The sequence below is a fragment of the Garra rufa genome, chromosome 13 (assembly GCF_049309525.1).
Source record: "Garra rufa chromosome 13, GarRuf1.0, whole genome shotgun sequence".
Taxonomy (NCBI): Eukaryota; Metazoa; Chordata; class Actinopteri; order Cypriniformes; family Cyprinidae; genus Garra; species Garra rufa.
The window spans coordinates 14,697,580-14,713,939 of NC_133373.1; the positions used below are offsets into that span (position 1 = coordinate 14,697,580).

General features: G+C 35.9%; 1 protein-coding gene across 1 annotated transcript; it reads right to left on the reverse strand.

Moving 5' to 3' along the window:
• Positions 1-1,727: 1,727 nt before the first annotated feature.
• Positions 1,728-15,381, reverse strand: kcnk5b (potassium channel, subfamily K, member 5b). The gene is made up of 5 exons (XM_073853007.1): positions 15,137-15,381; positions 10,405-10,516; positions 8,692-8,858; positions 8,437-8,605; positions 1,728-2,463 (listed from the first exon to the last, which is right to left on the reverse strand). The coding sequence occupies exons 1-5, from the start codon at positions 15,320-15,322 to the stop codon at positions 1,730-1,732; spliced, it is 1,368 nt and encodes a 455-aa protein (XP_073709108.1). The 5' UTR covers positions 15,323-15,381; the 3' UTR covers positions 1,728-1,729.
• Positions 15,382-16,360: the final 979 nt, after the last annotated feature.

Consider the following 16,360-nt stretch of genomic DNA (forward strand, 5'->3'; position numbering starts at 1 on the left):
TTTGATAAAATAACCATTTTTGAGGTCATGTGACAACAATAAAGCGTTATTTTCATACAGTTTCACATTGTATTTTCAAAGGGGTGTTTCAATAACAATATAACGTATAATAATACCTTTTATTTTAGTTGACACTGCATAGACAGCAAGACAACTGGCACGTTCAAGGCCTAAAAAGGTATAAGGACATTGTTAAAATAGTTAATGTGACATCAATGGTTCAACTTCATTTTCTAAAGCTACGAGAATACTTTGTTAAAGTAGTTTTTTTTTTTTTTTTTGCGCACAATTTCGTCTTTTCCATGCAAGTCTTCGATGCGCATTCATGAGAGTACAACGGAGACTGACACGGAAGAGAGAAAGTGTCGAAAAAAGTTATTTTTGTTTTCTTTGCACAAGAAAATTATTCTCGTAGCTTCAAAATATTGCTTTGATTGTATTAGCGTCAAAACACAGCAATATCGGCACAACCAATAGCATAAGTTTGGGGCGGGACAATCTGGTTGTCGGACCAATCCAGGGGTAGTGTTTGGGAAACCCAAACTGTTGTTAAACTGTTTGAAACTGTTATTATTCCAACTCCTTTTGTGTAGCTAGTAGTGTAGCAAAGGAGCTTTAAAAAGGATAGAATTTCCATTTATGGATAAACTATCATTAATTACTCCCCTTCACGTTGTTCCAAACCCGTAAGACCTTCGTTTATCTTCGGAACACAAATTAAGATATTTTTGATGAAATCTCAGATCTTTTTGACCCTGCATAGACAGCAAAACAACTAAAATGTTGGAGGTTTGAAAGTTTAAAAAGATAAAGGAATTAGTTATATTCCATATATTCCAATATTCCATGCGACATCAGTGGTTCAACCTTAATTTTTATAAAGCCATGCAAATACTTTTTTGTGCAAAACAAAATAACGACTCAACATTTTCTTCTTCTCAGTGTCAGTTCTCGCCGTGCCGCGTAAGTCTAAGATGTTACATTTGTTTTCTTTGCACACAAAAAGTATTCTTGCAGCTTCATAATATTTTGGTTGATTACATGTCATTACTACCTTTGTGGGTCTTGAATACAGTAGTTGCATTGCTATCTATGCAGAAAGCTCTTGGATTTCATTAAAAATACCTTCATTTGTGTTTCAAAGATGAACTAGGGTCTTACAAGTTTGGAACGACATGAGGGTGGGTAATTAATGACAGAATTTTTGGGTGAACTAGCCCTGTAAGATGTACTGTATTTAACCAGGAAGACTACTTTAAAAATTTAAGCTTTTTTCAGTTCATACTGCACAGTTAGCAACACGCTAGTATTTCATTCCAGAGAATTCTCCCAGCAGTCATTTTGGTAACATAAATCCAGAGAAAGAATGAAAAAACCATGGTTAAAACCACAGTACCACACCCAAACTGTCCAGCGTCTGTGAAGGAAATCGATTCCATTTCCTCTGCCAACCGTCACATCCTTATCTTGGTCACAGACTGGATGCACGAGACCCTGTGCATTACCTGACTGTTTTTTTCAATGCTGTGAACACCAATAAGCACTTCTGCATCTTGATTTAGCTAGAGGTAGCACCCGTCTTTGGCCTTGAAGTTAGAGTCTTCTTAGTTCCTCGCATAGTATCAGTTGGGCCATAGTGACCTTCACATCTGTAAATTCATGATTTAAAGTTATTCAAGAGTTGATTTTTTTTTTTTTGGTTTTGGAACTTTTTTGATCATACTTTGTGTCAACCAATGCTTTTTCTCTTCTCTAATAAATTCTCTGATACTTTGGAAACTGAGAATCTTGATCCTCTATTACTGGTGGTAACAGTAGGGCTTTGAACGGGGCTCTGAAAGATTGCTGGGTCTGAATTTCTGGATTCCCATGTATAACGTCCAGGCTTCTCTTCTCTCTCAGTTCCCTTTCTAACATTTTTAAGATCCTTGGTGTTTCTGTGGTGCTCTTTCAGTAGTGTCTGTTCCTCTTGGTTGTTGTTGTTGTTGAGGCCATCCGTCGACTCTCCAGACGCGACTGTGCACATGTTTGCGCTGACGCTGAAGCGGCGTTTCAGACGAGGAGAATGATCGAGTGGGATGACCAGACCATGCAATAAGTCACTACAGCTCTTGGACCGTGCCAGTTCCTCCTCTTGCTTCTCTTTCTTCCTTCTCTCGGCTGCTCCAATGGCTCGGATAACATCGCTGTAGTCCTCAACTTTCTCAGACATGAAGTCAAAAATGTCTATGACGCCAGTGAGAGGTGGTGGCTTCGGGGCTTTTTTGATTTCTCTTTTTTCCGGTACATCGTCGATGGGCAGCTTGTGGCGTCTCAGCCTCCTTTTTTTCAGGACTTTGTGGGCTTCAACCACCATATGTACATTCCAGCTGAAGAACAGTGACAACCAGGCAAGACCCAGGCAGATCCATAACTGCACGAAGAATCTGTAAAGATTTGGGTAGTCTATATCTGGATTCACACCTACATGGAGAAACAAATTCATATCCTTTATTCAATGTAATACATCAGTTGTTTCATTTGCCTATCTAGAGTTATTTTTACACTGCATAGAAGCTGTTTTTAAGCAGCATATGTTTATACAGAATTACAATCACAGGAAACGATGCATCATGTTGATGCCATCATAAGTTAGTTCCAGTGTACAGTGGACAGAAAGAAGATGCACACTGAGAGATGAACCCAAGATTTGCGCCTCATCTCTGATTAACAGTGGAGCAAGCTAAATTTTGTGTTTTTCAATATACACCTCCTCACCACTGGGCTCAAAGAGTAGTTTTTTTTTTTACTTTATATTACTAAAGACCACCAAATTTGATGACTCTTAACTTGAACGTGTTTTGTGCCCAAATTACAACGCATTTATAGCCTGGTTAACGTCAAACCACGTCATGACAACGTCATGATTCGTGGTCTGGGAACCACATGTTCATTTTCTCGTATTTGAGGCGTGGTTTACGAATGCCCAGAGCAGTTTATTGGGTGATACGAATGTCTATCAAATGTGCCTGTGCGTAGCTCATAGCCAATCGTTTCAATTATACCGGATGACGTATGTAGAGCGAACGCCAAAAGTTGCTCTTTTTTCAAAATAAACTTGCGTTCTAAACTACTTAGAACACTATCTAAGGCTGCATCGAAAGATAACTTCGCATCTGCTGCCATGCTGGATCCATAGTTATAAACAAACTGCTTCGGTGAGTCCCATAGAAGGCGTCGTCGTCTTGCTGCTCCCTCCCCGTTCTGTGATTTGTTCCCTATCTGAGGTGAAAATTTGGTCCATGGTTTCCAGGCTGCCTAGCAGCATGAATAAAATCGTGCTGCGCGCAAGGCAGCATGGGGATCCCCAGGCTAACGCATTTAACAAGCATTTAGCTAAACTTAACTAACCACCCATAAAGATACTAAATTATTACATTTAACACATTTTGCCATCAGGATGACTTCTCATAAAGGTACTAATGATTAGTAAATGTTAATAAACATTTACAACTGATGAATAGTTTCCATTTTAGATTGTGTACTGATTTAAGATGTGTAAATAGAAGTCTACACAACAGACAAAACCAAAATATATGACCTTTACAGACTGTGCTTATGTGTGAATGTTAATATGAATTGTTTTTAAAGTGATTAAAATGACTAAATTTTTTTACATTTGTAAATATATGAATACATGTATGAAGCAGGGTTCATACAGATACTGTAAAATGAAATTCCAGGACTTTTTTTTTTTTCAAGGATTTCAATTAGAGATCTCACTTATAGTTTGATGTTTTCCACTGTTAAAAGAAAAAAAAAATGATTTATGAAACCACTCTGAAATCCTAATCTAAAAACAAATTATTCATGATACACACTATTAAGTCCCGAATTAAATCAAATGATTCTCGAACCCACACTGAACTCCCGATCTGAATAATGATTTGCAAACCATCATTTCAGATCAGGACTCGTGGAACGAATTGCCAATCATTCAGTTTGCAGAATTATTCAAAAACCCACTCTGAAGTTCCAAACTAAATCAAATGACTACACACGCCGAAGTCGCATTTTGAATCGAATGATTTACGATATGCAAATTTCCGATCTAAGTCAAATAATTCACGAACCTGCTCCGATGTCCTGATCTAAATAAAATTTACGTTGCGCAAAGTTTTGGTCTAAATAAAATGATTCGCGATACGCATTCCGAAGTCTTGATCTGAATCAAATGAGTCATGACACACCAATTTCCGATCCAAGTCAAATGATTCACAAACCTGCTCCGAAGTGCAAATCTGAATAATGATTGACGAACCATCATTTCAGAACTCATAGCGTGGATTGCGAATCATTCAGTTCGTGGAATGATTCAAAAACCCTCTCTGAAGTTCTGATCTAAATCAAATGATTCGCAATACACGTTCCGAAGTCCCGATCTGAATCAAATGATTCATGATATGCAAATTTCTAATCTAAGTCAAATGATTTCCGAATCCGCTCCGACGTCCCGATCTAAATGCGTTATGTGCTCCAAAGTCCCAATCTGAATCAAAAGATTCGCGTTACGCACAGATCCTATCTAAAATGATGATTTGCACTACACGATTCAGAGTCCCAATCTGAATTGAATAATTTGTGATATGTAAAGTTCCCGCTCCAATGCCCTAAATCTAAATCAAATGATTCACAATAAGCAAGTTCCAATTTAATCAAATGATTCGCAAACCTGCTCCGATGTCCTGATCTAAATCAAATGATTCATGCTACACTTTTTTGAGTCTCGATCTGAATCAAAAGTCTCAAATACACAAATTTCCGATCCAAGTCAAATGATTCATGCTACAGTCTCCAAAGTCCCAATCTAAATCAAATGAGACACAAATACACAAATTTCTGTTTTAAGTCAAATGATTCGCGAAGTCCGATCCAAATCAAAATGATTTGCAATACTTGAAGTTTCAATCTAAATCAAATGATTCGTGATATGTGCTCTGAAGTCCTGATCTGAATCAAATGATTCACAATATGCAAATTACTCATTTAAGTCATATGATTTGCAAACCCGCTCCAATGTCCCATCTAAAACAAATGATTCACAATAAGCAAGTTTCCAATTTAATCAAATGATTTAGAAAAAACCCGCTCCGACGTCCAGATCTAAATCAAATGATTCATGCTACAGTCTCCAAAGTCCTGATCTACATCAAATGAGTCACAAATTTCCAATATAAGTCAAATGATTTGCAAACCCATTCCGAAGTCCGATCTAAATCCAATGATTTGCAATACCTGCTCCGAAATCCCGATTTGAATCAAATGATTCACAATAAGCAAATTTCCAATTAATCAAATGATTCGCAAACCCGCTCCGATGTCCCGATCTAAATCAAATGATTCATGCTACACTCTCCAAAGTCCTGATCTACATCAAATGAGTCACAAATTTCCAATCTAAGTCAAATGATTTGCAAACCCATTCCGAAGTCCGATCTAAATCCAATGATTTGCAATACTTGAAGTTTCGATCTGAATCAAATGATTCATGCTATGCAAATTTCCAATTTAGGTCAAATGATTCGCAAACCCGCTCTGACGCTTCGATCTGAATCAAATAATTTGCAATATGTGAAGTCCCAATCTAAATCAAATGATTTGCATTATGTGCTCCAAAGTCTCAATCTGAATCAAAAGATTTGCGTTACGCACAGATCCTATCTAAAATGATAATTTGCGCTACACACTCCAGAGTCCCAATCTGAATTGAATAATTCGTGATATGTAAAGTTCCTATCTAAATCAAATGATTTGCAATACCTGCTCCGAAATCCCGATTTTAATAAAATGATTCACAATAAGCAAATTTCCAATTAATCAAATGATTCGCAAACCCGCTCCGATGTCCCGATCTAAATCAAATGATTCATGCTACACTCTCCGAAGTCCCGATCTGAATCAAATGAGTGACAAATACACAAATTTCCGATCTAAGTCAAATGATTCGCAAACCCGCTCCGAAGTCCCGATCTAAATCAAATGATTTGCAATACTTGAAGTTTCGATCTAAATCAAATGATTCGTGATACGCGCTCTGAAGTCCTGATCTGAATCAAACGATTCACAATATGCAAATTACCAATTTAAGTCATATGATTTGCAAACCCGCTCCAATGTCCCATCTAAAACAAATGAGTCACAATAAGCAAGTTTCCAATTTAATCAAATGATTTGCAAACCCGCTCCAACGTCCCGATCTAAATCAAATAAGTTGCAAATACACAAATTTCCGATCTAAGTCAAATGATTCATGCTACAGTCTCTGAAGTCCTGATCTACATCAAATGAGTCACAAATTTCCAATCTAAGTCAAATGATTTGCAAACCCATTCCGAAGTCCAATCTAAATCCAATGATTTGCAATACTTGAAGTTTCGATCTAAATCAAATGATTCATGACACGTGCTCTGAAGTCCTGGACTGAATCAAATGATTCACTTTATGCAAATTTCCAATTTAAGTCAAATGATTCGCAAACCCGCTCCGATGCTTTGATCTAAATCAAATGAGTCACACTACACTCTCCAAAGTCCCAATCTGAATCAAATAATTTGCAGTACGTGAAGTCCCGATCTAAATTAAATGATTCGCGATATGTGATCCAAAGTCCTAATTTGGATCAAATGAGTCACAATACACAAATTTCCAATCTAAGTCAAATGATCTGCAAACCCGCTCCTTAGTCCCGATCTAAACCAAATGATTTGCGATACACAATTTGAAATTCCGATCAAAATCAAATTAATCGCAATGCGCGATTTGAAGTCCCAATTCTGAATCCAATGATTTGCGATTAGGGGTGGCACGGTTCACAAAACCCACGGTTCGGTTCGTATCACGGTGTTAGGGTCACGGTTTTCGGTTCTGTACAGTTCTTGTTTTTATTTTTCATTTTAATCTTTAACACTCCAGAAGTTTACTTTGGCATATGAAATGTAGCTTGATTATCCACAATTTAGGATACATTATTAAAAAAAAAAAAGTTATATCATGTAATCATGCACAAACTGAATTGGACTTGACTTTAAGCACATTATTGAGACCATCTCTGAGGAAAGCTAGGGGAGATTTGATACAGCAAGAGAGAAGACATTGATGACATGCTTTTCATTTATTTGGCAAAAACAGGACAATGTGTATCTCTACAGGAATTTGTGTGCCTTTTTAGCACAAAGATTGAACTGAAGAATTAACTTGCATGTCTACCAACACACTGGTGTGATGTCTTCTCAGATGAACTGACAAATTAAGATGAAATCATGAAATCCAAAATGTTCCCACACACCTGACCTGGCTAAGGGTCCGTTCACATGAAGCCTCTTTTGCGCACTCAAGTTTGTCATTTCAAATGTAGACGCGCGGTATGCGTGCTCGTAATGGAAGCGACGCGGTGCAACACGCTCGTTTTTTCCAGGCGCGTACGTGCCGCATCGAGATAAAAACATCTCAACTTTTCAAAATTCTGCAAGCTCACCGCAGACCATGTGACATGAACCAACCAATCAGCTTCATCCTTTCCTTTAATAAAATTGAAAGCACAGCCAAGTTGGATGAACAGCGTATCATAGCTGGCGCATCCTCCAACTCCGGGCAGCCTTACTTATCTCTCCCACTTGCCATTTCTACACGTGACGTAACCTGCAGCACTCCACTTTTACTGTCTGTATGTCTACACACACCTCTTATTTCGCGCAAAAAGGACACTCACGAGGCTACATTGCGCATGCGTTGAACCGTTGAACTGTGCGACGCACACACGCACCGAACAGAGACAAGCGAACCGAACGGTTCAACACAGATTCGGATAGTTTTATGACATTAACTGAAAAAGGCAAAAAAAATAAAAAAATAAAAAACACTTTTCAAATACCTGTTCTGGAATTCTGCAATTTTCAAGGATTTTTCAGGCCTTAAATTACAAAAAGTCAAATTCAAGTCCTTCATGCACTTTAAGCACCTTGTACGAACATTTGTTAGCATTCAAAAGTACATAAAAAAATGTATTTGTAATCATTGTATATTGAAGATTTTTAAAAAGTGATTATCATATTAATTAAAATGTTAATGACATTTGTAATCATTTCACATTAAATAATGATATGTTAATCATTACAAATAAGTGCATTAGTAAACATTAACAAGCACATTACCTCACATTTCTAGGTATGTGAATATATTAATGTTCAGTTAAGCATTATATAATGTTTGGTAATGATTTACTAATGAAATTTATCATAAAGTGTCATCACATTTAGTATCTTATTTTAATTTGTCAAACTTTCCACAGACCACCAAGCACCTGTTTACAATCTCTTTACAGTTTCGTATAACCCTTGGACTCCTCACTCACATTTTTTCAGCAAAATTGTAAACATTTATTTGCAATTGCATAGTTACCTGCAACATAATCACCAAAACCAACAGTGGTCAAGGTGGTGAAAGAGAAGTACAGGCCTTCTAAGTAAGTCCAGTCCTCAAAGCCCATGAATACGAAGGCTGGGAAGATCAAGTGAACCAGGAAACCCCATAAAAGGAATACAATTGTGCAGATGAACTGTACTTTTTTCTGTAGTAAAAAGGGAAAAATTAATAGGGATGTTAATAATATTGACTTTGTTTAAAAAGTGATGCCTCTGATTATGATATTCTTACCACAGAGAGGCTTTTGTGGAGGAGAACCTGACTTAGACGCTTTGCCCTGCCGCCAAAGAATGTACCCAGCTCACTTATCCAGGTGAGGCAAAGAGGAATGCCACAGAGTCCATACAGGATACAGAATAAACGGCCTCCGACTGTCTTCGGTGCAACATTGCCATAACCTGAAATCATGGAGTAGACAAATCAATGTCGTTTAGTCTAAAGCCAGATCATTAGGTGTTTTTTTTTCCCAAAAGAAAGTAAAATAAAATAAATAGTTAAAAAAAATAAAACATTATTCATATTTTACTTGAATTAATTAAAAAATGTATAAATCATTTGTAAAACCAATCAATCATCAAGGCAATAACTGACTTTTTCAGATTAAATTTTTTCGCAATTATTTGCAATTTCTTTCCACAGAACTTCAAGACAAACAAAATTGCGAGATACACATTCAGAATTGTGAGAACAAATAAAACAAAACAAACAAAAAAAATCTGAATTCTGTCTCTCAATATTAAATTTCTTGCAATGGTAAGGTTGTTGTTGTTGTTTTTTTTACAAAACTGGAAGGCAAAAACTCTACTAAACTAAACTAGCGAGATATAAATTCAGAATCGTGAGAAAAAGACATCTGAATTCTGTCTTGCAATTCTAATTTTATGTCTTGCAATTATGAGATTTTTTCCAAAGAATTCCAAGACAAATTGCGAGATATAAATTCAGAATTCTGAGGGGACAAAAACATCTGAATTCTGTCTCACAATTCTAAACTTCTTGCAATTATGAGGTTTTTTCCACACAATTGCAAGACATAAAAGCAAGATATAAATTCAGACTCCTGAGAAAAAAAAAAAATCTTTATTTTGTCTCACAATTCAAATTTTATTTCTTGTAATGAGATTTTTTTTCCACAGAATTCCAAGACAAAGCCAATTCTGAATTGTGAGAAAAACAATCCTGATTTAACTTTTTGCAAGTAAGATTTTTTTTTCTTAGAATTGGGAGTAAAAAGATCTGAATTGTGATAATTGTGATAATAATAACAACCTTTACTTCTTGTTCTTTTGTGGAAACATGATTTAATTTTTTTTTTATCTTTTTATGTATTTGGTGTATTTCGAGTATTTGTATGTGTTTGTTAAGTGTTGCATATGTGAAGCAGCACGAAACTCTGAATTAATAGTCACAAGGGGATTAATAAAGCTTTAAACTTCAACTTAAATAGGACACCCACAGATCTGGGAACCACTGCATTTCTAAATCGTAACACTGAATTCAGTCTTCTACTGATAATAATACCATTACATAAAAAAAAAATTGCTCATTATTTTTGATAATTATTTTTAGTGCTCTTTGTCATAAATGAACAAACAACATTTATTCATGGTTGAATCAATCTACATGATGCAAGTTTGAATCACTGCTCTTTGTTTTCCATTTTTGAATCAAAGCTGATATCACTTTGTTGTGGTTTCAACCCTTTACTTTTTATACACAACATGTTACAATGTTCACATTTTATTTTTATTTTTTTTGATAACCTTCTTTTACAACCATTTAGCATTAAATGTTATTTCAACATTTGAAATAATGTCAGTAGTTATTTCAACACTGAAGGCCAGTCAAGTGTAAGCTGGATTTTTTATAATGAAAAGATCTAAACTTGAAGTATTTCTAACTTGCAACAGGCCAACAAAAAGTCAGTCAGAACAGTGTGTGTACCTATGGTGGTGATGACCGTGGCAGCAAAAATAACAGCGTTTTCCCAACTCCAGTTGTTGAATTGCTTTTCTCCTGTTACAGTCACACCTCTTCCAGCCGCTGCGGCCACAACCTGATGTTCAAACATAAAACTAAATATTAGCCATGTTATTTAACAATAATAACAAATGCCAAAGGAGAATATTCTAACATGGCATGAAACGAGAAGAGACAAAATGTAAACAGAGAATTACACACCTCTCAAGTTACATCTTTGAGAAAGACTTAAAAATAAGCAAATTTGATAAAAATGACATTAGCATAGAAACCTATTTCCACCTAAAAAAGGTAATACTTTAAAAGACTTTATATCCAACAAATGAGGACTTTATGTCACAACTATCACAAAATTGAAATTTCATGATTGCGTCTTCATTTCATCGCATCTCAAGACTACCTGTTTTTTTTTTAACTCTGAGGCGGAAACAGGCTTCCATACATAAGTCAAAACAACAGGAAACGAGGAAGTGTTTAGTGTTTGTGGAGATATCAGCAAAATAAACCCTCTTCATGTACACTTAGAGTCAGCATGGCTGCAGTCAGCCTATCTCTGTGACCGTAAACATGGCTATTTAAATCCCTAAATTAGTAACTATACAAACACACCCAACCCAAATTGACTAAGCATAAAGACTAAATACCCCAGTTTCGATCTCCTTGACTTCATTTAGAAGTATAGTCTGATAAGTCTCTGAGAAAAAGAACTTACTTTAAATGTACTTTTCATACAATGAAAACACTGTTGTATCAATATCTTCCAGCTTGTTCATGTAAATATCAGTATTTAGCTTATGCCAACACAACTGTGTTGTCTGAAAACCTGAGGAACAGGTTTTCGTCGCCACATCATGTTACATCACGCCCAGTAAACCTAAGTATGAGGGCTTCACAGTTGTGCATTTTTTTTTTTCCAAAATCAGGTCAGTCATGGTAAAATATGGTACTATTACCTAGGGAAAAAAACAGCTTTTTCTAAAAAAAAAAAAGCAATGTGTCTAAATTCTGTATAAAAATTTTTGCAGCAAAAATGAGTACGCCCCCTCTGAAACTTAAATTCAGCAATTACTTTTTACTTAGAAGACATGTTATGGTTCTTTACAGATATAATATTCCAGCAAGTCTGCTCGATCAGTTACCAAAGGAAGAATGTTCAAATTATTCAGGAAAACACACCTTACTTATCAAAGTGGTAAAACGTTATGTTGCAAAAATAAGTACACCCTCCTGAAAGTTACTAAATAAAAGGGAATAAAAGCAAGTTTTGATCAACAGGTGAGTATGTTTAACCAAAACTGTTAAAAATGAGTAATTTCTTGACATTTAAAAGTGGGTCATTCCGGCTGGAATCACTCTAGCGTCTACTGAATCATACTTCAGACGTCAGTCTTAATGCTGACGACAATGAAACCACTTAAAGGTTGTATCAGCGATTTCTAGCCTAAAACATAAAGTGTCAAATTCAGCTGACCTTTATTCACGATCCGCTCGCTGCCTGCCCCATAAATTGTCTGTGAAAAAAACGCGTCTCTCTGGTCAGCCTAGGGTCCGAGATATGCCAAAAAAAACAGTCGGCGCTATCAACTATTCCACAGATAAACAAACCGTGTTCCAACCAATCAGCGTCAGGGGGTTCGTGTTGTGGACTTTCCTACTGGTGCAGGGATGTGAGGGAGGCGGAGCGAAAGTCCACAACACCAAACCCCTGACGCTGATTGGTTGGAACAATGTTTGTTTTTGCTGTGGAATGGTTGGTAGTGCCGTTTGTTTTTTTGGCATATCTCGGACCCTAGGCTGACCAGAGAGACGCGGTTTTTTCACAGACAATTTATGGGGCAGGCAGCGAGCGGATCGTGATGAAAGATCAGCTGAATTTTACACTTTATGTTTCAGGCTAGAAATCGCTGATACAACCTTTAAGAGACAACTGTCAGGAGACTTTCTTCTTATAAATACGCATAAATCAGGATAATGGCAAAAGAGGAGTACAAAATGATTGTTTTAAATGTGAAAATATAGCAAAAGTAACACGGTAATTCAAAAACAACGGACTTGTGAAAAGGCCCCTGAAACACAAAGGTCTTCACTTTAAGCTTTCATTTAGTGATGAGTGAGGTTTTGCTAGGAAAAGAGCAGGAGAATCACCAAAAGCAAAGAGTCAAAAAGCAAAAGCTATGAAAACTGACGCTTTATCTCACAGAGTAAGATGCAGCCTGCAGAAGTGGCATGCATTGTTGTTTATCCACACCAGAACTACTGAAAGCACAATAAACTCATTTAACCTTTTTCAAGGCCTATATTTACAAAATATAAACATGTCAATCGTTTCGGATCTAACAGCATTCAAAATGTTATGGTGTTGCTAGAGGAGGAGTACAGTGAGAAGTGCCTGCTTCCCACAGTGATGTTCAGTGGTAGTCAAGCTCTTATATAGGAATGTATGAATGCTGAAAGTATGAGGGAGTTATGCTTTATCAATGCTGTCATGTATTCACAAACCAATGCGTGATGTAATACAAACCTGAAACAGAAGATGCTACCTTATCTTCGTTGCCTGCATTGTTAGACTTTTTTTTTTAACATGACAAAGATATTTCTCCCTAGGTGAAAATCCTTTGGTTAACATGTATTTTACTCAATCTTAACACTCTTGAGCAGCTGTGGGGGATTCTGTAGAGACAAGATGAGCAACACTCTGCATTAAAGACCAAGAGGTCGCATTTAAGGAGGCTTTCCTTCAGGAGTTAAACAGGACAGATGTGAAAATGTGTCATGAACTTGTACACTCAATGGCAAGAAGGGTCAGAGCAGTGTACTTCGAGTTATGGAGGACATATTAAGTACTAGAATATTACATTTTGTGGAATTAAATCTAAGGTGTACTCATTTCTGCAATCCTTCATTTAAACAAAATTGGCCAAGTTACTTATTTTACAGATATTAAATGGCATATGCTTCTCTTTTTTTATTCTCTTTCTCTTTTTTTATTAAGAATATGCTTAATATGTTTTAATGTTGCTATCGTTCTATTAATTATAGACAATACATCTTTTATGCTTAATCAGAGGGAGTAATTTATGCTGTGTGCACTGTACTTAAAAAGTACAGTTGTCATGTTAGTAAACCTGTGTCATTAAAAAACCCAAAACTTACATAATAAGAGCGTCAACTGTTCAAGTTATAAAATATGTGATTAGTCACCATATATGTGACCCTGGACCACAAAACCAGTCTTAAGTCACTGGGGTATATTTGTAGTAATAGCCAAAAATACATTGCATGGGTCAAAATTTTTGATTTTTCTTTTATGCCAAAAATCATTAGGAAATTAAGTAAAGATCATGCTCCATGGAGATTTTTTTGTAAAATTCCTACTGTAAATATATCAAAATGTAATTTTTGATTTGTAAAATGCATTGTTAAGAACCTAATTTGGACAACTTTAAAGGTGATTTTCTCAGTATTTTGATTTTTTTGCACCCTCAGATTCCTGATTTTCAAATAGATGTATCTCGGTCAAATATTGCTCTATCCTAACAAACTATGCATCAATAGAAAGTTTATTTATTGAGCTTTCATGTGATGTATAAATCTCAGTTTTGTAAAATTTTACCTTATGACTGGTTTTGTGGTCCAGAGTCACATATGGCATACTGTCAGTACTAATACTGTAAATGACATTCCAAGAGTTGTAAAAGTGCACTAATGAACAGAGCAATGTCATTTGCTGTATACTGCAATGAATATTCTGCATTTTTATTGATGCCATTCATAAAATGCAATGTTAATGCTTTCAGATGGGGTTACAATCAATTGCAATATCATGTTCTCTGGTGACAAATTACAAAAGCTCACACACCTTTGTGTGCATATAGTAAACATCTGTGGTTACTATATGAGATAATATTTCAATAGCCTACTACTTAGTTATCATATTTAAATATTGCATTTATTTGTTGATACATTAACCAGATAAATGTGTATAAGAACTGGTTTGTTAATTAACCATTAAAATAAGCTGGAAGTTCGTGTCAAATGTGTCTGAATGAGATGTTCACAATCATTATGTGTGGTTTAAAAACTTACTAGGTGAAATGAAACGGCTGTTTGTAATTTTATTGAATTGAATTTAAGTCAAATGAAGAAATAAATAGTCCGAAGATTATACCTAAAAGTTTTGACGGTAACCAATTTTGAAAATAGTTCCAAAGCGGAACAACCGCTTGCTTTGTTTTCATGTTTGATGCATAAAGCACGCGTGCGCGTTTTCTCTCGTGGTACTTAGTCGCGTTTGAATGCGTCCACAATCCATGACTGGCAAAGGCACATTCCGAAGAATGACTTCGCCACTTTTATTGCCCACGGGGGGAAAAGTCCACAAACTTGGAACAATCGCGCCTTAGTCGTTTTGAGGTTTGCCAACCCCCGCCACCTTCAGAGATTTGACGCGTTTAAGACAAAGCTTCGCTTTGATAAATGCTTTATTAAATTCAAACGAAAACTTCTTGGTAGTCGCTTGTGTGTGAGAAGCACCACAGCAACGGTAAATGTATCATATTGGAAACAATAACCGATAGTTAATAAACACTTGGAAAACACTTGAAAACATTTTCCAAGAGCTTCTGGAAAGTTTGGCTAAACAAAATACCAAACTGTTTTGTAAACACCACTAGAAGAATCACATTACACAACTTACCTTAATAATTTGGTTCAAATCCTCCTTTTCTAAGCAGGGATATTTCTGTAATAAATACTCAGTGTGGTTTTTATAATCGTCCAGAGCTGCTTTTAAATGCGGCTCCTCGAGGATCTGAAATATCGCGGCTCCGATAGACAAGTAAAAAATTATGACTGAGGTCAGAATCGGTCCTTTATCTGCCATAATACTATAGTAGACTCTTCTCTGTGCACAGTTACATCCAAGTAACAACCACTACTCTACTGTCCCAAGTTTCTGGTGATGTGTTACTTAAACGTAATGATGCGGGTGAGGAGGAAGTGGAATTCGGAGCCACGCCTGTAGGTGTGAACGCAAGGAGGGTTTGCCTTGTCTGGCTGTAAACTGCATGGTTTCGCTAGAGGCTACGGTTTTTGTGAACTTTTCTTTGGTTTTATGGTCTTTAATAGCTTTTAAGATACATTTTAGTTTTAAGAAGAGACACATTTTGTGCACTTACAAATATTGGAAGAAGACAAAGAGATTTTTTCTCATAACATATACCCACTCTTCTTAGTTATTTTTGTATTTAATTTGAAGGTATTTTTAATGGATGTATGAAGTAAGTTCTCCACAGGTTCACACAGATGCAGGGTACACTCTGTAAATGATTCCAAATAGTTTTTTATTTTTATTTTTTTTTTTTTTTTTTGCAGAAATGCCACATAAGAACCATTTTAGGTTTCCCAAAGAACCATACACATACCGTTTCTTAAACATTTTTTCTAGAACATGTTAATGATCTAAAGAACATTCTTGCAGTATAGGGAACCTTTTTCTTCTTATGGGGCTGTTCCATTGATGTTAAAACTTTTTCATATAACCATCAATGGCAATAAAGAACTTTTTATTTTGACTCATCACATGAACACTGCAAATGTTCCACTTACAATATATTCATTTCATGACAACTCTCTTGAGAGTTTAGCATGGTAATATACTGCCCTACAAAGGCAAAGTGCAGTAACTATGCCAACACTGAAACTGAGAAAAATGCCTTTAAAGTTTTTACACCATATATGTGACCCTGGACCACAAAAAGTCGCTGGGGTATGTTTGTAGCAATAGCCAAAAATAAATAGTATGGGTCAAAATGATTGATTTTTCTTTTATGCCAAAAATCATTAGGAAATTAAGTAAAGATCATGTTCCTTGAAGATTTTTTGTAAAATTCCTACTATAAATATATCAAAATGTAATTTT